Consider the following 24,099-nt stretch of genomic DNA (forward strand, 5'->3'; position numbering starts at 1 on the left):
AATTGGGAGTCTGCTGGTTGTCCAACGTATGATTGTTTTAATTTTTCCCATAGTATGTACAGAGCACGAAACTACCAACATTTAACAATGATGTAGTCCTTTAAACCAGGTGACATCCAACTGATATCGCTTTTGTAGAACTCTTCCCCAACAGCATTGACCTGCTGATTACTTGCCCTGGGACTTAAAGATTGGGATGGAGAGGGAAACTGATCACTGAGGCATTGTACAACTTTTATGATTTTCCGTGGACTGTGCGGAAGACCTCTCTTGAACCGCTTAAAGGGGTTGTCCGGGTTCAGAGCTGAACCCTGACATACCTCCATTTGCCCCCCGGCAGCCCCCCTGACATGAGCATCGGAGCAGTTCATGCTCCGATGCTCTCCTTTGCCCTGCGCTAAATTGCACAGGGCAAAGGCATTTTTTGGAGATCCGGTGACGTACGGGGACTCTCCATGGGGCTGCCAGGCACTGATGGGCGGGATTTAGCTCTGCCCTAGCCAGTAAAACTGCTAGGGTAGAGCTAAAGCCCGCCCCTCAGAGCCGGTGACGTCACCGATCACACTGCCAGGCGGAAGTTTCTGCCCGGCAGTGTGTTATTGAAAACAAAAGAGCCCTTGCCCTGCACGATTTAGCGCAGGGCAAGGGAGCGCATCGGAGCATGAGACGCTCCGATACTATCCTCAGGGGAGCTGTCTGGGTGAAAATAAGGGTATGTCCGGGTTCAGCTCTGAACCCGGACAACCCCTTTAAGTGCTTTCCAAAGACTTTGCCTACTATTGTATGGAAATGATGAAGGTAAAGCATATTCATGACTGCATGGAGTATCGGCAACTGCTGTAGATGTAGAAGCTTTATCTTTTGAACTGTCTTCTGCTTGTCTCTGTATCTTCTTTGAGCAATATTATGCTGTTTGTTGAATTTTTTAAGTGTCTTGGTGTCATTGCTGTCCGCTTGTCTTGCTTCCGATCCTTTGCTTTCATTGCTTCATGCAGGCCTGCATCTTTTTGTCTTTGTCGACTTTCACGTCGTCTCTCAGCATCAGTTTTGCCCATCTTTCTCACAAGTTGCTACAAACTCAAAGACCTAAAATAAATTGGATGCTACATAGACCTATACTACCACTCTAGTTAGCATGAAATAGCCTTATGGACATTCAGGTGATTCCGTCACAGTGCCATAACTGTCCTAATAACATGTGAAAATTTGTGACTTTTTACAGTAATAATCCTGGTAAAGGTAGTGCTTTGCACAAAACTTTTTACTGACCTGTATAAAATACCGACCCGTATAGCAAGAAAAATCTCGGTTATCGTGATGGAATCACATGCTCATGCACACCATCTTTAAACAGCTAGTGGTTGACTTGTAAACATCGTGGAAAGTCTCTATCTATTAATATCAAATCTCTAATGCATGCTACAAGTGACTGCACTTATCAAACAAATGTCAAAACGTCCTGGCTTACTTGATGGTATCACAAACTTGACAAAGAATGCGCCATCTGTGCAAGCAAATCGGCCATCTTGGTTTACAATGTTGCTACATCAAGGCGCCTTTTTTTAAAAGTTACAAAACAATATTTCCTTGAACTTTAGATTGTGTACATTAATATTACACACATAGTGTTTTTAAATACAATTTCATTTTTGTGTGATGGGGTTGATATTTCCATGGAATTGCCCAGTGATACAGCTGAATACTAAGGCACGGGCAGCAGTATTTTGTGCTGCATTGTGGTATTCGGCTCTGCTGGGGTGGTATTTCGTGCTGCACTGAGATACAGCTGCCCCCTGCCTACTTCTGTTGTCCTGCCTTCTGTCAATCTGGATCCACCTACAAAATGTGGGCTCTCTTAGGTTTTATTCCAGGACCACTTAAAGTTCCCAGTCTGCCCCGGTCTGTAACGGTAGATAGATCTGTCGCTAAACAATACGCCATCTATTTAGCGATACGTTTCTGGGTAAACATGTATACAGCCTACTAATCACCACTGTGTGCGATGGGCAGAGCAATCCCCTCATGAATATAAACTTCAACATCCCTGGTAGCTAAATGGCATTAAATGTTTTTGAGCAGGTTCAGCTAATAGTAGAACAGACCTGTCCCCATTACATATTTAGAGGACAGAAACTCATTAAGGGCGAGTTCACATTACCGTTATGGATTCCGTTATTGTTTTCCATTATAACGGAAAGTAACGGAATCCATAAGACGGAAGTCAAAACGGAAGCCTTTAAGAGGCGTTCCGTTTTGATCCGTCATAATAGAAGTCTATGGGCAATCATAACGGATCTGTCTGGATTCCGTTATGCAAGACGGAAAACAAAGTCCAGTCGACAGGACTTTTTTTCCGTTCTGCAGAAACCATACGGATTCGTTATGCTTCCCATAGACTTCTAGGACGGAAAGCAAAACGGAATGCCTCTTAAAGGCTTCCCTCTTATGGATTCCGTTTTTACCATGTTATAACGGAAAACAATAACGGAATCCATAACGGTGATGTGAACTCACCCCAAGAGGAATTTTCTCTATTGTTCTCAAAATGCAATCAAAGTAACTTCAAACAGTAATAGGCAATTTCAGAAAACAGTGGCAACCATAAAGTCTGTAATACACTGGCCGATAATCGCTAACAAGCGCTCGCATGAACGCTTGTTATCAAACATCTTGCAGTGGAATACTGCAGCCAATTGCCCGATGATAAAGCAAACGCTCATTTATTGGGCAATTGTGATTTTTTTTAAGCATGCTTAAAAATCTGCACTTGCTGGCGGCATCTAATAGCTGTCTAAAATCTGCATCTGCCGCCGGCAAACCACTAGACAGCATGGGCATGAGCGATGGCATAGTGGTCGCTCGTCCGCTAGCTAGCAAGCAATTGCCAAGAGGGATCGCTTCCCTCCCGACGATCGCTTGCTGATCTGCCTGTCTAATACAAGCTTAAGAGATGCTACCATATGTATTAAACACAAGGCTAACAATCGGGTCTTACCTAGCATTGTAAAGGTCTTCCCTGAACCTGTCTGGCCACTAGAAGAGAAAAGGAATAATATTACCATACTTTGCTGAATGCATTGGTGATTATAATAGTGATTCTGTGCCAGAGTATTAAAAAAAAAAATCTCTAAAATTGTTCCATATCATTCACAAAGTTGTCAACTGCACTGAATTTGCAGAGACTGCCCTTGATTTCCAGAAGCAATCACAGCAAATTCAGGCTGTCACAGGTGGGGCTTAAATGCCAGGAATTTACCAATAAGAATGTTGTAAGTATGCATTCATCCTTCACTACACTTAGAGGGGTTATCCTGGAGTTTATATTGATGACCTATCCTCTGAATAAGTCATCAATATCAAGTCAGCGGGGACCAACACCTGGGACCGCGCCGATCAGCTGTTAGAAGAGGCCGGCGCTCCGCCAGCACCGCAGCTTCTTCCTAACACACGTCTAACAATGACAATGCCAAAACTGATCCTCATCATCACAAATGACTGTAAATGGCTTGGAAGATCCCTAATAATAGCATATATAGGCTCTGAATGCTCTTCCGTTCACTGGATATACAGACTTCAGTGGCAATAACCAAGTAGCTAAACTAATTCTTCTTCTACCAATGTATGTAAATTGTACCGTTTCATGCTTGCGCTGTGCAAAGATTAGAAATTGTAGGTGTACTAAAGGGCTTGTCTCACTTCTACTACATAATAAATGATATTTGCTGAAGTTAATACAAGGCACTTACTAATGTATTGTGACTGTCCATATTGCTTCCTGTGCTGGCTGGATTCATTTTCCCATCACATTATACACTGCTCGTTTCCATGGTTACAACCACCCTGCAATCCAGCAAAGTTTGTCGTGCTTACACACTATAGGGAAAAAGTACTAGCCTATATGCGGTCCCCATGGTCCCGGCCACCAGAGCTTTTGTTCTATAGTGTGCAGGCACGGCCACTGCCGACAGATTACAGGGTTGTCGTAACCATGGAAACGGACAGTGTATAATGTGATGGAAAAAAGAATCCAGCCAGCAAAGGAAGCAATATGGATAACAATACATTAACTTTCCCTACATAATAAAAGCCACTTGCTGAAGTGAGATATCCCTTTTAAGCAATTGGCAAAATGAAAAGCCAATCAGATCGAAGTGAACTTACTAGGCGAAGATGGTGCCGTTGTAGCCATTCATACAAGACTCCACAATGTTCTTTGCCACGCTTGAGAACACAGATTCCTGGAACATGATGAGGAAGACACGTCAAATATCAAGCACACCAATCACCGTCAGACAGACAGCCACATAAAATGAACCACTGGGCTCCAAATAATAGACATGGCACCAACGCAAAGATGAAACTGATGGTGCTCAAGCTTTGGAGTCCGCTTTATATGGGTCCTTACACACACATCTGCATGCGCTTTTTTTGGCCACCTGCATTTTTCCAACTACAGATTATTTTTATTTTTTTTAAACAGCTTTTTTTTTCTTCTCTTAGGGTACTTTCACACTTGCGGCAGAGGATTCCGGCATGCAGTTCCGTCGCCGGAACTGCCTGCTGGATCCGGCAATCCAGACGCAAACGGATGGCATTTCTCAGACAGATACGGATCCGTCAGACAAATGCATTCAAATACCGTATCCGTCTCTCCGGTGTCATCCGGAAAAACGGATCCGGTATATATATATTTTTTTGTATTTTTAAAGGTCTGCGCATGCGCAGACCGGAAAAGCCGGATCCGTTTTGCCTGAACACTTAATGCCGGATCCGGCACTAATACACTTCAATGGAAATTAATGCCGGATCCGGCAAGTGTTCAGTATTTTTGGTCGGAAAGAAAACTGCAGCATCCTGCGGTATTTTCTCCGTCCAAAAAAACGTAAGAGGGACTGAACTGATGCATCCTGAACGGTATGCTCTTCATTGAGAATGCATTAGGATAAAACTGATCAGTTTTTTTCCCTGTACTGAGCCCCGAGGACGGAACTCAATACCAGAAAACAAAAACGCTACCAAAAACACACCAAGAGCTAGAGCAGGCTGCATTTTTTAAAAGAAGCCAGAAAGACAAAACACACCACCTATTGACCAAAAAACTTTTGTAGAGTATGTCCTATGTTTCATATTTCTCATAGACCTTCAGCTAATATCTGAAGCTGGTGGTTTGTACCACAACAACCCCAACCCCCTCCCAGAAAAAAAAAGGTGCAAAAAAACACCACTAAAAATTACCACTGGTACTCTGTTCTCCATTTGGATTTCCAGTAACCAGTTCCACTTGATGCATCAAGTTCCAGTAACCATTTACTATACCATAAATGTGCTGGGTGTGAGATTAACTCTTTTGTGATTGGGGCCGTTTGTGCCTTCAAAGCAAAACTTTGAGGGTCATTCATTAAGACCGGCATTTTAGACGGCGGTCATAATAACCCCGTGCGCTGGATCCACCAAAGTTATGAAGAAGCACCGGCCTGTACATAACTTTGGGGCATCCACCGCCGGTCTAAATCTGCATCGGCTCCCTTGCTGCCTTAAATTTAGACCATTTTGTCCGCGTAAAACATGAATAGAGAATGATAAATTACCTTCGCCACCCTCTTTTTTAGACCAGACGCGAGTGGGAAAGAGTCGCAGATTGCAGAGCAAATAACCTTTACACCGCAATCTGCAGCAGAAGTACAGCAAAAATAGGGGAATTTCTGTTAGTAAATGACCCTCATCATCTTCTGGAACGCTGCGTTGTTTTTTCTCATCTATTTCTTGGTCCATCTTTTGCAGGACACACAGCATGACATGTGACTACATCCATTTCTTTACCGTGTAGTCCAGCAGCCTGGATATTCCTGTAGAGCTATGTTCACATCAGCAGCTCCATTACTTTTGAAACCACAGGTAGCACACTGCCTGCGTGGCCGTTCTTGCCGTCAAGACGACAGAGGCAGTGACGGTACTCCAGTATAAGTCAATGAGGCCCGCTGTGACAGCAGAGTGGTGTCCAATACGAAAGTAATGTAAACCATGACATAGATGTGAACAGAGCCTAAGATTTCTATCCAGGACCCCTACACCAAGTGCAGAAACCACTGAAGGCATCAATACTAGACCTGGCACTGACCTGAGTTGCATCCATATTCGCCACATGATCAAAGGTAAAAATTTTCGGCTCAGGTTTAGAGTGCAGGCGGATCGTGTTCGGAGTCAGCACAGAGAGACACAGTCCCTGGTCCCCATCACCTCCAACAAGACTTCCTTCTACAGGAGGCCGAATCCTCACAAAAACTTTGATGGCATCACCTTCAGGGCTGTAAAGTGAAGAAGAAAGATTTGGTTACCCGAGACAAAAGTCACCATGCTAAGACCAAGCCAAACTGGAAGGATGCTGCACTCATGACAACTATGGACAAGGTGGCAGAAGCTAAGCCGGACCTCACTGATGAGACACCACGCAGTTAGTGTAGAGCTCAAAAGCCATAAAAATCACCAGGCCTATTTTCTAAGGGCTCTTTCACACTTGCGTTGTCCGGATCCGGCGTGTACTCCATTTGCCGGAATTACACGCCGGATCCGGAAAAATGCAAGTGAACTGAAAGCATTTGAAGACGGATCCGTCTTCAAAATGCGTTCAGTGTTACTATGGCACCCAGGACGCTATTAAAGTCCTGGCTGCCATAGTAGTAGTGGGGAGCGGGGGAACAGTATACTTACAGTCCGTGCGGCTCCCGGGGCGCTCCAGAATGGCGTCAGAGCGCCCCATGCGCATGGATGACGTGATCCATGCGACACGTCATCCATGAGCGTGGGGCGCCCTGACGTCACTCTGAAGCGGCCCGGGAGCCGCACGGACGGTAAGTATACTGCTCCCCCGCTCCCCACTACACTTTACCATGGCAAACAGGACTTTAGCGTCCTGGCAGCCATGGTAACCATTCAGAAAAAGCTAAACGTTGGATCCGGCAATGCGCCAAAACGACATTTAGCTTAAGGCCGGATCCGGATCAATGCCTTTCAATGGGCATTAATTCCGGATCCAGCCTTGCGGCAAGTGTTCAGGATTTTTGGCCGGAGCAAAAAGCGCAGCATGCTGCGGTATTTTCTCCGGCCAAAAAACGTTCCGTTCCGGAACTGAAGGCATCCTGATGCATCCTGAACGGATTTCTCTCCATTCAGAATGCATTAGGATAATCCTGATCAGGATTCTTCCGGCATAGAGCCCCGACGACGGAACTCTATGCCGGAAGAAAAGAACGCAAGTGTGAAAGAACCCTATGTTGGTTTTTTTTTTATACTAGAGAGTTGTGCTGCAGATAACAGCAAAGGGGTTTCTTTGAATAACTAAGTCTACTTTCACACTTGCGGCAGAGTGATCCGGCAAGCAGTTTCGTCGGCGGAACTGCCTGCCTGATCCGTCTAAACGTATGCCAACTGATGGCATTTGTAAGACTGATCAGGATCCTGATCCGTCTTACAAATGCATTGAAATGCCGGATCCGTCTTTCCGGGAAAACGGATCCGGCATTTATTTCTTGGGGTTTGCGCATGCGCAGACCGGAAGGACGGATCCGGCATTATGGTATTTTGAATGCCGGATCCGGCACTAATACATTCCTATGGGAAAAAAAAGCCGGATCCGGCATTCCGGCAAGTGTTCCGTTTTTTGGGCCGGATATAAAGCCGTAGCATGCTGTGGTATTATCTCCGTCCTGAACAGTCAAAAAGACTGAACTGAAGACATCCTGATGCATCCTGAACGGATTGCTCTCCATTCAGAATGCATGGGGATATGCCTGATCAGTTCTTTTCCGGTATTGAGCCCCTGGGACGGAACTCTATGCCGGAAAAGAAAAACGCTAATGTGAAAGTACCTTAACGTCAATGACATCGTGCATGAACGATTCTGTGCGTATATGACGATGACATTAAAGGGGTTGTTCCATCTTGGATATTGGGAGCATATCACTAGGATGAACTCACCTCCGAGACCCTCAACTATCCTTAGAACATACTGTGGTGGGCCCTCTGTCACTTTGCCGGCTCCGTTCTAAGGATAAGTGCAGGTCCCAGAAGTGGGACCTGCACCCATCAGACATAGGGGGCATATCCTAGCGATATGCCTCCAATGAACCACTTTAAAGGGGTTGTGCAGGCAGTATTTATTAACCCTCAGGATAGGTCATCAATATCTGATCTGCGGCAGTCCGACACCTCCTCCAAGACTAGGCTACATGCGAGCGCAGCTTCCACCTTATTACACTACATGCCGTCTCCCCTGTAGTGGCAGCGTAGTGCAATTACGCACCTCTGAGACGATGGGCAGTGTAAAGGAACAGGAAGCAGCATTCGCATGGAGCGCCACCTCCTCCACTGATCAGATATTGATGACCAGTTTTAAACACAAATTCAAGTTGATATTTTACAATTCAATTACATAGATACCTTGATAAACACGTGGTAACATCAAGCGGGTCGCCTAAAGAAATGAAAAAAAAAATAAAATAAAATAAAAAAAAAATAATGAAAAAAGTTAGAAGCAAAGAAGATAAAACACCAAAGTTCCCGCAGGGCTATGATCATTCACTACCCTGACCTTAAAGGGTCACTTCTCACACAACGTCACGTAAATCAATAGTACAGGCAAATTTAACTCCTTAAAGAGGACCTTTCAGTAGTTTAAAAACTAAAAACTAACTATATCAGTGGGCAGAGCGGCGCCCAGGGGTCCCCCTGCACTTTCTAGTATGTCTGGGCGCCGCTCCGTTTGCCCGGTATAGGCTCCGGTGTCTGCAGCTCCCTCTTTTGTACTGGGCAGAGTTTTTGTATTAGGGTTGTCCCTTGCTGCAGCGCTGGGACTCCCAGGCTATGAGCTGTGCGCTACGATTGGCCAGCGCTGCAGCAAGGGACAACCCCAATACAAAAACTCCGCCCAGTACAAAAGAGGGAGCTGCAGACACCGGAGCCTATACCGGGCAAACGGAGCGGCGCCCAGACATACTAGTAAGTGCAGGGGGACCCCTGGGCGCCGCTCTGCCCACTGATATACTTCGTTTTTAAACTACTGAAAGGTCCTCTTTAAGGACCAGGCCAATTTTTCGTTTCCAAGAGCCATAACCATTTAAATTCACGTAACCCTATGAGGGCTTATTCTTTGTGGGACAAGTTGTATTTGTATTGGCACTACTTAGGCTACTTTCACAACTGCATTCGGGTGTCCGCTTGTGAGCTCCGTTTGAAGGGGCTCACAAGCGGCCCCGAACGCAGCCGTCCAGCCCTGATGCATTCTGAGTGGAGGCGGATCCACTGAGAATGCATCCGCCTGCCAGCGTTCAGCCTCCGCTCCGCTCAGTGAGCGGACACATGAACGCTGCTTGCAGCGTTCGGGTGTCCGCCTGGCCGTGCGGAGGCGAGCGGATCCGTCCAGACTTACAATGGAAGTCAATGGGGACGGATCCGCTTGAAGATGACACCATATGGCTCAATCTTCAAGCGGATCCGTCCCCCGTTGACTTTCAATGTAAAGTCTGGACGGATCCGTCTGAAGCTACTTTCACACTTAGAAATTTTTCTAAGTTATAATGCAGACGGATCCGTTCTGAACGGATGCAAACGTCTGCATTATAGGAGCGGATCCGTCTGTGCAGACATCAGACGGACCCGCTCCGAACGCTAGTGTGAAAGTAGCCTTAAAGGGAACCTGTCACAGGGATTTTGGGTATAGAGCTGAGGACATGGGTTGCTAGATGGCCGCTAGCACATCCGCAATACCCAGTCCCCATAGCTCTGTGTGCTTTTATTGTGTATAAAAACCGATTTGATACATATGCAAATTAACCTGAGATGAGTCCGGTCCCTGAGATGAGTCCTGTACATGAGATGAGTCAGGGACAGGACTCATCTCAGGTTAATTTGCATATGTATCAAATCGTTTTTTTTTTACACAATAAAAGCACACAGAGCTATGGGGACATATATTGCGGATGTGCTAGCGGTGATCTATGACAGGTTCCCTTTAAAGGGAACCTGCCACCATGAAAATGCAGCAGGTTATAGAGCAGGAGGGGCTGAGCAGATTTCTATATACTTTTATGGGAAAAGGTTTGGGAAAACCTGACGGACATTTAACCCCATAGTGACCAGCCTGCTTTGGGCTTTAATGACCCAGGGATTTTTTTCATCACTGCCTAACAAGAGCTATATATTCCCCTCCCATCTATGTAGCTATATAGGGGCTTGTTTGTTTGTGTGGGACAAGTTGTAGTTTTGAATGGTGCCATTTTGGGGTACACAACTTACTGACTAGCCGTTATTAACCCTTTCTGGGAGATAACAAAAACCAGCAATACCGCCACTGAGGTTCTTAACGTTCTAGAGCAGGCATGCTCAACCTGCGGCCCTCCAGCTGTTGCAAAATGACAACTCCCAGCATGCCCGAACAGCCTACAGCTATCAGCTTACAGCAGGGCATTGTGGGAGTTGTAGTTTTACAACAGCTGGAGGGCCGCAGGTTGAGCATGCCTGTTCTAGAGGGTCAGGCAGCAGCACTATGAGGATGTCAGTCCCGGGAATGGGGGCAGGTGTAAGACCGGAAGACAAAGGAGCGCATCGATTACAGCTAGAATAACTCAAGAACGTCACAACGGATCTGGCTAACGATTAGCGGTTTCATCTGCAGAATCTACCCTGTGCCTGATCCTGCTGAGGGGTCTTCTTTAAGAGAAAATGTTAAAAGTCCCCATTCTCCTTGTGGATTTATCTGTAGAAATTTATCAGATTACTTTAACCAGTTTTCCTTTACATCAGTTTTAAACAATCCCCCCCCAATGTCTGTGTTCTTATATGTGCATTATTACATGTATGTATGTCAGGTAAAGCCCAGTGACCTCTTCATACATCTATATATATAGCATGTATGGCTCAATATATATATATATATATATATATATATATATATAGTATGTGATGTGTAATATTACACGTATGTATGTCAAGTAAACATATAGATGTATTATTTTACATATTAATCAGTGCCCTCAGGATCACATCTATAGTATGTGTTGTATGTATGGACAGCTGCCAGTCTACAGGTGACACTGAGTGACATTACTACAACAACCCCAGTCCGTCCGTACCCTTGGTGCCCGGTGCCATCCTCGTCGTCCTCTCCGTTATCGTATATACTGGCTCTTCGCTTTTTACCTTCTTCCAAAATCCAAAATGGCGGAGACTTCAAATTTGGCGCTTTAACCTAAGAAACATTCAATAGCTGTCACGAAGTCACGCCCACTTGAGGAAACTGTGAGGCTCCGTCCGCCATCTTTGCGTAGCCCTCAGAATGTCAGTCTGTGGATTGTCCCTCTAGAGCCGCCGTCTGGCGCCCGCTGCATTGTGGGTAAGGCGAACTGTTGTGACTGAGGCGAGGTACGGTCAGATTGCTGGGATCACAACAGCAGGCTGAGGCTGGACCCCGAGTGAGCCGCTCCGTGCCCGCCCCTCTGTGATGTCTTTAGGTTGTTGACACCCGGAGCGCGGTAAAGTACCTGCCCTGTATTTGCTTTTGTATATCTCACGTGCTTCTCCTGGGTCCTCCTGCCCTTCTCTTTACTTGTTTAACCCCAGCACTGCCAGTCACACTATTACTAGGCTGGGTGAGAGGTCAGAAGGAAGCAGCACTGTGCATGATGGAGCGGAGCTGAGGTGACCGCTGTGCTCAGAGTCAGACAGGAGCCTCAGCTCTGCTTACTGTAGTGCTGGATGCTCCACATAGACTACCTCTAGGCTGGGAGAGAGGTCAGAAGGAAGCAGCACTCTGCATGGTGGAGCAGAGCTGAGGTGACCGCTGTGCTCCGAGTCAGACAGGAGCCTCAGCTCTGCTTACTGTAGTGCTGGATGCTCCACATAGACTACCTCTAGGCTGGGAGAGAGGTCAGAAGGAAGCAGCAGCAGCACTCTGACCACAGCGGTCACCTCAGCTCTGCTCCACCATGCACAGTCAGACAGGAGCCTCAGCTCTGCTTACTGTAGTGCTGGATGCTCCACATAGACTGCCTCTAGGCTGGGAGAGAGGTCAGAAGGAAGCAGCACTCTGCATGGTGGAGCAGAGCTGAGGTGACCGCTGTGGTCAGTCAGACAGGAGCCTCAGCTCTGCTTACTGTAGTGCTGGATGCTCCACATAGACTACCTCTAGGCTGGGTGAGAGGTCAGAAGGAAGCAGCACTCTGCATGGTGGAGCAGAGCTGAGGTGACCGCTGTGGTCAGTCAGACAGGAGCCTCAGCTCTGCTTACTGTAGTGCTGGATGCTCCACATAGACTGCCTCTAGGTGACTAAAATGCTCCGCTCTGCTCCCTGTTAATAACAGAGGGAGAAGCTGAGCTGTGACAGATCTAATGCTGCGGACAGCCCTGCTTCAGGAATTAACCCTATAGGCTCTCCTCTCTTTTAGGCTAGTTTTACATTAGCGTTAATATTTTCCGGTATTGAGATCCGTCATAGGGTCTCAATACCGGGAAAAAAACTGCTTCTGTTTTGTCCACATTCAATGTCAATGGGGACAAAACATAACTGAACAGAATGGAGTGCTCCAAAATGCATTCCGTTCTGTTCTCATACCGGAGAGGAAACCGCAGCATGCTGTAGTTTGCTTTCCGTCCTGGAATGCGGATGAAAGACAGATACGACATGACCCCCCCCCCCCCCTCCCCAAATGCAAGTCAATGGGGACGGATACGTTTTCTCTGACACAATAGAAAATTGATCCGTCCCCATTGACTTTGATAAAGACGCCCTAAATTAGGGCATTTTAGATACACTCTGGTGTTCCAGATCAATGTACCCCCCCCCCCCCCCGGGGTTAATATCCACGCGTGGCTGAGAGACTGAACACTGACACAGAAGTTGGTCAAAGCAATCTCTAACTTTTATTACATCAGGTAGACATATATATATATATATATATATATATCTCTTCAGAAGAGGGCAGTCCTCACTGAGACACAAACCATTGTTTCATTGGTCAAAGAGAAAAAGATAAGAGAGAGGAGATAATACACCTGCATCTGCGCAGTGAATACCACTTTGGAATGTGAACTAATGTAAACATCTCGTTACCATCGCCATTTTGTAATGGCTTTTATTCTAACAATAATACTGCATACGTCATATGTGACACTTCAAAGAGGTGCTTCTCTATAGGCAGTGAATAATATATATATCATCAAGCCATATGATTGGCTTATGCATCTCCACCACACTCTATGGGACACCTGCAGAAAGATGAGAAATCAGACACTGCCCGCAGCACTTTGCCCCCCCTTGGTCTCCTGCTTGAGACAAAGAGAAGGATGGGGGGGGGGGGGAGGCACTTGGAGAAGAAAAAGTTTAACTCATTACAGTCCTAGATATACAAAATATAGAATAAAATTCACACATCTTTAACAACTTTCAATGGAGTTCATGACGGATTTGTCTTGGCTATGTTACAGATAATACAAACGGATTTGTTCATGACAGATGCATGCGGTTGTATTATTGTAACAGATCCGTTTTTGCAGATCCACGACTAGTGTTGAGCGAACTTGTGTTTTAAGTTCGGCGTCTAAAGTTCGGGTTATCGAAGAGTCGCGTTATGGATTCCGCTACCACGGACCAGCTAACAGAAGGCTGACAGCTTACCACCAGACTATAGCCTTATCATATTAGCAACTGTGGTTTTTCTATACTTAGAAAGCTAGGACTATTATTTGTGTCTTTATAATGATATATTGTGTCTGTGAATAAATCAGTATCATGTATTAGCTTTCTAAATGTAGGAATCCACTCTTCTCAACATGGTAAGGCTATAGCAAGTAGTGTATATGATATGTAAATTCTAGGACACAGCTGTGTCCTAAGCATGTCTATGTCTAGCCCTGTCAAAGGGAGAGGGGTGTGCAGAGCACAGGGGATGATACTCAAGCAGTGCTCCAAGGATTCAGCCCCGCCCCCTGGTGCTCCAACGTGCTCATTTTTATCATACAGACAATGGAAAGCTATCGCTTTAGGCTACTTTCACACTAGCGTTGTTTTAATCTGGCGTTCAATTCCGACACCGGAACTGCCCGCCGGATCCGGAAAAACGTGTGAAAACGGATTACATTTGAATCCTGATCAGGATTTTGATCACAATGACAAAATGCATTGGAAAAAACAGATCTGCCATTTATAGACTTTAACTTTTTTTTCACATTTTTCGGGTTTAACATGCAAAAGCCGGATCCGGTTTAACTGAACACACGGCGCCGGATCTGGCGTTAATGTAAGTCAATGGGAAAAAGACCGGATCCGGGCTTCAGTCAAAGTGTTTAGGATTTTTGGTCGGAGGTAAAAATACAGCATGCTACGGTTTTCTGAAAAGCCTGATCAGTCAAAAAGACTGAACTGAAGACATCTGCATCCTGAACGGATTACTCTCCATTCAAAATGCATGGGGATAAAACTGATCAGTTCTTTTCCAGATTTGAGCCCCTAGGACGGAACTCGGTGCCGGAAAAGAAAAACGCTATTGTGAAAGTACCCTTAATCGGCATGATCAACCCTACCAGGCAGTATGCTTGGTTTAATAGCATTGATCATGCTGACAGGGGATCTTTTAAATGAAGTGGTTTAGAAATTTTCTAGCTACACTATTCTCTATTAAATGAAATTGTGTAAAAGGACAATGACTTTTTAGATCAAGTATTACATTAGTGTGGTTGCAAACCGACCTTCTGATGTGATGCGGTGTCCTAAAAGTGGTGAAGTTGAGTGAAGCGGCTCGAGGTGACGATACAGAGACGCATACAAGATGTGTTCCTCGTAATGGCCTTTTTTATTGTAATGAGCAGTGCACGTATTTCTACACAGACAAACGCAATAAGTGTCCTCGTGTAGAGAAGATTCGAGGTACTATGATTGGTTTGAGATAAGAAATGGAATGGTCAGCATAGGTGGATTAGGGGCCCACTATGGGATTTGTACTCCTGCCTTCCAAGCCTAAACCCCCCTCTTTTATGTACAAAATGGACACCTTTATGCTTTCCCTCACATTAACTTCTTATATAGTATATCGTTTGCTTTTGTCACATTGTGGATTATTCTGCACATACGGTATTTCTCATTCTGTTAGGACATGGTTTCATGATTGCCTTTCAGCCATGAGTAAAAGAAATCAAGTGTCGTATGTGAAGCCTGCGGAGCCTTCCTTCCTGAAAAAGTTTAAGAAGGATGTTGGCTACAAAGAAGGGCCAACCGTGGACACCAAGGTATGCGTTCTCTGCGTTCTCTTTACAGTATGCTTACTTGGTAGAAATATGGCATGTGAACCCTGAGCTTTCTATGAGAGGGCTGAGCGCCAGACCTCGCACATCTTTTCTTAGAACTAGAGTTGCGCCATTCCTCCTATTATTCCTCTTTATGAGTAATTTGACAGTTGGGTGTTATCTGATGGAGATGGGTCTCTACATATTCAGACGCTGTCCAGTCAATGTTGCCAGTGTGAGACTGTGTAGGGACAAGGGAAATGATGACACCAGTTGACAATTTAATGTTTCGAGGAGGAATAATAGAGTCCCCAGAGTGTTAATAAAAGGTGCTGTTAGAGGTCCTCTGCCAGCCAATAATTTAACATCTACTGGAACAAAAAACAAACAGGATTTATGATTTTCTTTGCACTACATACAAACAGTATATACTTTATTCTTTTTGCTCATTTATACATAATAGACAATGGATTTATCATCTCCTTTGCGCCTAAAAAGTGGGGTTAAAAATGGTAGCATCTCACACTGTTCCACTGTCCTTGCCACTTTTATAAAAAAGGGTTGTGACAAGGAAGGGGCCGTGACCTCCTCAAATTTATCTTCGTTTATGCCAGATTTCTGTCGTAAATGAAGCCAGAAACCTACGGCATCTCAGAGCTGTCATATATTTCTGTTTAGGCGCATGGACTGCAGGAGGATGCACCTCATTTATGACTAGGGCTGCACCTTGTCGTAAATTGGGTGCTTCCTTCGGCAGTGCAGGGGATATCTCCCCCTATGTGCTTCATTACTTGGGAATGGTGAAAGGTGACAGAATAGTAGTCTAATGTGGTTTCCTCCACTACAGCGAGAGAATCTTCCAGTGATGGACGACAGTGATGGCAGTGATAAGGAGGATGAACTACCTCAGGTTGTGGTGCTTAAGGAGGGCCACCTGTCGGCAGAAGAGGTGATGAACATTAAACAGCAGCTCAAAAGTTCAAAAGGTTTGTAAACTGACCGCCTCTACTGCTTGGAGAAGTCCAAATCTATAAACTGTGTTTTCAGAAGAATCAGTGCTTCCAAGGATTGATGGCATTCCGGTAAGTAAGGCTTTTATGGTACTTCGGTGTCACCTAGAGCTGAATTTTTTGCTTTAACCTGGAGTCAGACTTTATATGGGTTTTCTAGGATGTAATGATTGACCAATACCTAGGATAGGTCATCAGTATCAGATCGGCGGGGGTCCGACACCTCACACCCCCACCAATCAGCTGTTTGGCAGCGGAACTACACAGCTACTGTGATACTCCCATTCACGTCAATGGAGCAGCGGTGCAGTATCCATCTGACCACTATGGATCTGTGTACTTCTGGCGCTGGAGCTGCTCCCAAGCAGCTGAGTGGTGGGGTGTCCGACCCCTGACCATCTGATATTGCTAAATCCTGGAGAAACCCTTTAAGTTAAATGTTTACACATACATTATGGCACATAAGTGTAATTTTGTGGGAAAAATGAGAGGGATGCTTAACTTACAAATATGGGATCGTGCGCATGACTACAAAAGCTTATATGGGGCCATATAGACTTCCCGCGGGTCTGTATGCCTCCATACTGTTCATTTGTCAGGCACCATAGTCTTCTATACAAGCTTTTTTTTAAGGGGAGAACACTCCTCTTAAGCTACTTTCACGTCTCCGGTTTGTATTCCAGCAGGCTGTTCCGGCAGAGAACAGGCTGCTGGAATTCTACGGATCCGGTGCTGCTGGATGCAGACAGAATGTCCGCCAGACCCATTAAGTGTAATGGGGTCCGGCGAAAATCCGTACGCATTCCGGCAGACAAGCGGAGGATCGGCTGGCCACAAACCACTGCATTCACCGGAGGTGTAAAAGTAGCCCAACTGATCCCCTATAGTCTTTGGCAGGGGACTTAGCTGGTTTGGACACCATTGCATACAATGCATTAGAGGAAATTGCCTAAGTGCCTAAACATATAAGGGGGGCTATTTATCAAAACTGGTGTAAAGTAAAACAGGCTTAGTTGTCCATAGCAATCAATAAGATTCCACCTTTCATTTTCCAAAGTAGCGCTGAAAAAATGAAACCTGGAATCTGATTGGTTGCTTTGGACATCTAAGCCAGTTTTCCTTCATACCAGTTTTGATAACTCTCTGGCATGATTGTGCATGTGCTAGCACTGGAGTGACGGAGAAGAGGTAGACCAACTTGACTTGTTTAAATCTCAATTATTTCTACAGATGAGGAACCAGCCCCCGCAGATGGAAAAATTTTGTTCAAAAAGCCGACCAAGCGTTCCACTGGTGAGAAGTTTACAGGTATAAATGCATCCTCCAGCAAGAAGCAGAAGAATGAAGAAGTCAGGGAATCGTCCTCGGCTAAATCCAGTCAAAAGCATGTGCGGAATACCAGCTTACTTTCATTTGATGATGAGGAGGAGGAGGATGAAGATTAGATAATAAATGAAAGATCACTGGATTTTCACATTTTATTTAAGAACTGTTACTCTGTTATGAAAAGAGTATGTTCAAACATTTACGTGATGAGCTACCGTATTTTTCGCTTTATAAGATGCAACCCCCCCACCCCCCAAAAGTGGCCGTGCATCTTATAAACCGAATAGACATAATAGGCGAGCGTGGCGGTATGACGTGAACAGGGGTGTGCTGCGGTCTCCACCCTATCCGCCCACGTCTCCTGCTTGTCTGCGGGTCTGTGCCGCTTGCGATGCCTGGACGGCGGCTTGGTTCTGTCTCTGCCCCCGGCTGCTGTGCCCTGTGTCTGCTCCTAGCCCCGCAACATCTGCAGTTACAATCCTCCCAGGTCTCGCTCCAGCCTCCCCGAGCCGGCTACATACGCCCAAACCACATCCTCCTCTTGCAGGCTTCTCTGTCTCCATGGGAACCTCACAGGGCTAAAGTGTAGTGTTGGATCTGAGGTTTACGATCACACAAACGTGATCCTACACCTCAAATTAAGGGCCTATATATTTCTTATTATTATAGATTTCCCATCCCCAGTCAATCTCTATTTCATCATGGTCTCCTATTTTAATATGACATATCATATGCATAGTGAGTACTGCAAATAAGCCATTACTGCTACGGGCTGCTGCATACACTTTATATGTGATGGCTGGGCTGCTATAACTGGGGCCCAATGTAATGGTGTCAGATTCCCCCCCCCCATAACAGAGTCATCCACAGATTCCCCCCCCCCCCCCCCCCCAATAAGTGTCCTCCACAAAGCCCCCATAACAGTGTGCCATCCACAGACCTCCCATTAGTTCAAAACCACACCATTTGGTTCAAAATATTTTATTTTCTTATTTCCGCCACAAAAACCTAGGTGCGTCTTATCATCAGGTGCGTCTTATAAAGAGAAAAATACGGTATATTTCCTGTTTTTTTTTGTTTTAGTGATTATTATATATTTTTTTTAAGCTATGTTATTGGGCGCTTTGTATACAGCTGTGGGCATGAGCTCACTTAAGGTGTAAGTAGAATAAATAGATTTTCCAAATTAATTTATGTGTATTAATGAAAGGGGGGGGGGGGGAAACAACTTCTTTCACTTAAAAACCTTGATATTTATACTATGAACTGCTTCCACTGAGAATATCGCTTTGCAGTGGATGAAATATGCAGCGGATTAGAAACTCCTCAGTAAGTTCTCCATTCTGCACCAGTTTCTTCCGATGGTTTGTAAAAACCCCACCTTACTTGCATAGTACTGTAAATTTCTGTACAATTTTGGTACGGAATTTGCAGCTATTCAGTAACGTGTAAATTAATCCTGATTATTCTTGACATAGCTGTAGGACCCACACTTATCGGGCATTTATGGGTTCCTGCATGCTTTGTACTGTGTATATTCCAAAAAGGTCCAGATTAGGGTTGTCGCAATTTCCAGCATTTGGACTTCAATACTGATACCGTGTGTGGTGGCATGATTCTCGATACCAAATTATACTTTGCCCAAATTTTTTTTTAATGTTTCACCAATGGAACCGCTTGTCCATTAAACATCTGACTTGCTGCTCTCGAACCTATACGGCCATTACCAAACATTGTGATAGATGTGTTGTACCCTTTAGGGAACAGCAGCTGAATGTGGTAGGAGTACCTCCACCAGCTTGAGCTTCTTTGAAATGGGACAACCTAGTAAAGGGGTTTTCCAGGATTTTTATATTGATGGCCAATCTTTCAAGATAGGTCATCAATATCCGATTGGCAGGGTCTGACCCTTTGCACCCCCACTGATCAGCTGTTCAAAAGTAGCTCTGGTGTGAGAACTACAAAAAACAAAATGGCTGCACACCGTTATATATACAAACAATAGAACTAAGAAATGGGGGTCATTCTAGATAAAAGTGGTACAATACCGACTATAAATGAGTAATGGAAGCTCTTAGTGCACATACGTGTCGGGCCCATCTACCAGGCGTCAAGGTGGCTTCCACAGATGGGTCCCTGGCACCAAATAAACTGCCTTACTTTGGACTTGCCCAAGCCTACAGTATTCAGGGCAGTGCAGGAACCAGCCACAAACGTACTCTGCTCAGAAGTCCCAGGTAGATGGGCGTGTCCAGCCTAAAAGTGGTGCCACCCTCAATATATTGCAAGAAAATTTAGACTAAAACTTTCAGAATCACAGGTGCATATCCATGAAGCAAACATAATTACAAAAAATAAAGGCGGTATATTTGGTGCTGGGGACCCATCTGCGGAAGCCACCTGGACGCCTGGTAGATGGGCCCAACACGTATGTGCGGTAAGAGCTTCCATTACTAATTTATAGTTGGTATTGTACCACTTTTATCTAGAATGACCCCCATTTCTTATTTCTATTGTTTGTATGTATAACGGTGTGCAGCCATTTTTGTTTTTTGTAATTATGTTTGCTTCATGGATATGCACCTGTGATTCTGAAGGTTTTAGTCAAAATTTTCTGGTGTGAGAACTACACATCTCCCTCCATTATGTAGTGCAGTGGTACCCGACGTTTTTTGCACCAGGGACCAGTTTCATTCCAGACAATTTTTCCTCCAGACCCGGGGCGGTCTGATTGGGAGGTGATCGCTAATCACGCACCTAATAAAACACAATAAAGTGTATATTTCAGAATCCGTGGCCTAACTGTACATTACCAATAATAACACTACATAAAAGCCAAATAATACCGCTCCACAATGACCATACCCATTTAGGTACCGGTCATTAACCCCTTAGTGACCACGTGCATTTAAAAAAAAAAAAAAAAAAACTAACTTTTTTTTTTTTCATTAATATACTTGTATGAGGTCTTTTTGCAGGACAAAAGTTATAGTTTTTAATGCACCATTTTAAGTACATGTAATGATTGATTAAAGCAAGCTGTTTGTCAGTAAAAAGGCGCATTAGTGGTCACTCAGGGGTTAATAATCCTGTTTAGGCCTCCACTAAGTGACTTACAGGTGATGTCTCCTCTCACTGGAGTCGTTCTCTTTCCTTTTTGTCCTCTGTCCTGCACAGATCACTTTGATGTCTCCTGACCACAACTTTTTTTTCTGCATTAGGACTCTTGCTCCCAGTTGTTGCCTGGCTGTGCCTGTATTGAGGCCCGCAAACATCATGGCAGTACTGCATCGATGGGGGTGCTGGGAGTCAGCCCCCCCACAATCAAATATTGATGGCCGAGGACAAGCCGTTCAGGCCCCAGGAGCGCAGCTCCCCTGGTTAAAAGCCCCTCAAATGCTGTTATCACAATTGTCTACAGCTTCTGAGGTGTTAAATGTCTGTAATTATTGCTGATCTCAGACATTAGCTCAGGGTGTCAGCTGTTTAAAACAGCAGAAACCCGGGAGCTATGGCCCCTGCTCGGCTTCTGAGCGGCGGAGGTTAGGAAGGGGTTAACACTTTAATTTGCTACTTTGCCCTTTGCACAGGCCGACAATAGAGCAGATTATCGCTAACGAGCATTTCTAGTAAATGCACCGCGAAATACACGATCAACGGGCGAAACGCTCGTTCATCGGGTAATTGGATCTTTTGTGCAGCACAAAGGATCATCGTTTCCCTTCTGGAAACGTTTGCTGCTGGGAAACAACAAGACCGTATTGGGAAGAGCAATGGCATTAGTGATCGCTCCTCCTAATACTCTGGAGGAGATCGCTGCATGTAAATGCATCGGTCTCCTCCGCTAGCGATCAGCGGATTGTCGGAAAAGAACACTTCCTTCCTGACAATCTGCTCGATTATCGTTCCGTGTAAAGAGCTCTTTAATTCCGCATGTGTTCCTTCCTCATTGTCATGTCTTCATTGTGAATCTACAATGTAGAAGTTTAAAGAACAAGAAAAACCATGAAATAAAAAGGTATTTCCAAACTTGCGACCAGTACTATGTAGTCTTTCCTTTATAATTCTCCTTACTCCTGACTATGGCTAAAAGAAATATGCATGATTGATTCAAGCTTTACAGGGCATTTTATTTGAATGAGTAACTGCAGTATGTAAAGCATGGTCAGCTCACGGCCACCGTTTGCGGCTCTCCTCTCTGGCCAGTAGAGGGGATCTGGAGGACCACCTCTAATAGATTATATGGAGAGCGGTTGTCTAAACCTTTAAGATCCTCATCTATAATTTAGAAGTGTGAGTGATGCTTCATATATCTTTTTAATTTGAGATCGCCCAGTCTATTTACAGCTAATACTATGAAACACATTAACGAATAAAAATTTAAATTGTGTCAAGCCAGGTGGGATTAAGTACGATTCATCCTGGAACTGCGGTGATTAAGTTCTCTTGTATTAAACATTGGACTTAAATTGTTCAGTAGTGTGAGAGAAATCTCAATCTCTTGAGTGAGACATGCAGAGTTTTCTTTCGCTACATATTCCTACATTTCAATGAATGTGTTTGCAATCTTTCCCCATTGTATTGTGTAGGAGAAGATCTTCCTTATAAAGAAAATGAGATTGTAAGGTCTACTGGGGCAACGAATGATGTGCATAGTATGATGAGTCCTAGTGTCAGTGGAGTGTGGGGGATCTTTGTTATAAAACCACAATAAAAATGAAACCTGATCAGGGGGGTAACAAAAGGAGGTGCACCTTGACCCTGGGTCTAACAGCTTCTCTGCCAGAGCTTCAGCTGTGGTGGTTCTTGTCCGTCTCTGTTTACATGTCCTGCGGTGATGATGTGATGTACCGCCATGTAACCGCTGCAGCAAATCACTAAACTCAGCGGTGCCAGCATCACCACTGAGGCCAATGATTGACTTTTCTGCCATTTTCCAACGTAATTTTTTTTTTTACTCCTGGAGCTTAAAGGGCATCTGGGTATTATGATTGTGGTGATGCCGATTATGTGTAATTTTTTTAAATTGTTTTTGTAAACACTTTATGGAACGTAACTTTTTTACATTTTATTTCCACAATGGGACTTAGGGTCCATTCACACGTCCGTAAGTGTTTTGCGGATGCGCAAAACGCTGACACCGGCCATGTGCACATGGCCGGCGCTATAATAGAAAATGCCTATTCTTGTCCGCTATTGCGGACAAGAACAGGACATGTTCTACTTTTTTGGGGAGCTGCGGACCAGAAGTTCGGGGCCGCGAAACGGAAGTGCGGATGCGGACAGCACACTGTGTGATGTCTGCATTTTTTCCGGCCCCATTGAAAATGAATGGGTCGGCACCCGGTCCGCATAATTGCGGAACGGATCTGGACCATTCATATGGACGTCTGGATGGAGCCTTAGGCACTAATTTGATCACTTCTATAATACTTGGCTGTCCCATGACAACGACTTATTGCCCATCAACAGGATAGGGGATGTATCTGATCGGTAGGGGTCCAACTGCTGGGGCTCCCAGTAATCAAAAGAACAGGGGCTTGTATTCCACATTGGAATGGAGTGGCAAAGACACGTGTGACTGCCACCGAGACAGCCAAGCCCTTGCACTCGGCTATCTCCAGCAGTCCTTCAAATGTGAACGGAGATCTACATTAAAAATGGGAAACACAGTTCCCCATTCTAGTGAAAGGCAGGGGCCCCAGTGATCTTGCCTTGCCAATCAGACACTCCCCCCCCCCCCCCTATCATATAGATAGGGCATAAGTTGTCATGGGACAACCCCTTAATACTGACCATAGTATCTAAGAGGTTAAATAGCTGGGATTGGAGGTTCCTCCAATCTTAGCCATTGGAGCATGTTTTTGGCTCCTGCACCATCCAGTATATTCTGTGACTCCATATAAAGGGCAGATGGAGCTGAAAAAAGCCCCTTAGTGGCCAGCATAAAAAGGCTGTGCTGGTGATCACTAAGGGGTTAAACCTGGCACATGACAGAAATGTCAAGTTATTATGGCTCTAAACCTGATCACTAATGGTTACAGTATGTAGTACTCACTGCATAGAATGAATTGAATAGTTCAGATTTCATTGATTTCAGCTCGTTAAAAAGACTATGCTTTCCCAAGCCATCAAGGAGTTTAATTGCCAGTATAACGCACTGTATGCCTACCGTACTATTTTGCTGTGTTTTTTATATTTTGTCATCTCATCTGGGGCGTTTAGGTTCAAATTAGCAGTAGGAAATCTAATCTATATTGCCTATTTTCCTTCTTCATTCAGAAGGCTCCTCTTCCTGCTGTTTGTCTGGTCCTGCTCTTTTGTTCCTGTTGATAGCTTAGTCTTGCTTCCCCCCTCTTCACGTTTCCCTGCACGCTGAGCTTATTTTTACGCTCCACAGTTTAGCAGCTTTGTAATTGGAACATTCTCCAAATAATACTATATGATCGATAGGAAAGCAGCAGGGTGGAGGACCACGAGCATCTAGATTGCA

The 24,099-nt window shown here is 44.9% G+C and overlaps 2 protein-coding genes across 6 annotated transcripts in view; one reads left to right on the forward strand and one right to left on the reverse strand.

Moving 5' to 3' along the window:
- The window catches only part of KIF15 (kinesin family member 15), a 143,667-nt gene extending 132,356 nt beyond the window's left edge, over positions 1–11,311 (reverse strand). For both annotated transcript variants that reach the window (XM_040431884.1, XM_040431883.1), the window contains exons 1-5: positions 11,127–11,311; positions 8,437–8,470; positions 6,119–6,305; positions 4,162–4,238; positions 2,996–3,033 (exon numbers count right to left, since the gene is read on the reverse strand). In XM_040431884.1, coding sequence (XP_040287818.1) covers positions 2,996–3,033; positions 4,162–4,238; positions 6,119–6,305; positions 8,437–8,470; positions 11,127–11,145 — 355 coding nt within the window. In that variant the 5' untranslated portion in view covers positions 11,146–11,311. The remainder of the gene's footprint in view (positions 1–2,995; positions 3,034–4,161; positions 4,239–6,118; positions 6,306–8,436; positions 8,471–11,126) is intronic.
- Positions 11,312–11,382: 71 nt separating this feature from the next.
- Positions 11,383–18,561, forward strand: KIAA1143 (KIAA1143 ortholog). Of its 4 annotated transcripts, none has more exons than XM_040431888.1 (4): positions 11,383–11,443; positions 15,164–15,273; positions 16,118–16,256; positions 17,511–18,561. In XM_040431888.1, exons 2-4 carry the CDS (start codon positions 15,166–15,168, stop codon positions 17,723–17,725), a joined length of 462 nt encoding a protein of 153 aa, XP_040287822.1. In that variant the 5' UTR covers positions 11,383–11,443; positions 15,164–15,165; the 3' UTR covers positions 17,726–18,561. The 4 variants fall into 4 exon arrangements, with proteins under 4 accessions (XP_040287822.1, XP_040287821.1, XP_040287820.1 ...); XM_040431887.1 differs by having other exon boundaries at positions 11,385–11,443; positions 15,138–15,273; XM_040431886.1 differs by having other exon boundaries at positions 11,393–11,525; positions 15,138–15,273.
- Positions 18,562–24,099: the final 5,538 nt, after the last annotated feature.

This window comes from Bufo bufo, chromosome 5 (assembly GCF_905171765.1).
Source record: "Bufo bufo chromosome 5, aBufBuf1.1, whole genome shotgun sequence".
Lineage (NCBI taxonomy): Eukaryota > Metazoa > Chordata > Amphibia > Anura > Bufonidae > Bufo > Bufo bufo.

Coding starts and splice junctions, on each gene's coding strand:
- KIAA1143 (XM_040431888.1), top strand. CDS start 15,166: ATGAGTAAAAGAAATCAAGTGTCGTATGTGAAGCCTGCGGAGCCTTCC. Junction 15,274..16,117: donor GGCCAACCGTGGACACCAAG/GTATGCGTTCTC, acceptor CCTCCACTACAG/CGAGAGAATCTTCCAGTGAT. Junction 16,257..17,510: donor GCAGCTCAAAAGTTCAAAAG/GTTTGTAAACTG, acceptor TTATTTCTACAG/ATGAGGAACCAGCCCCCGCA.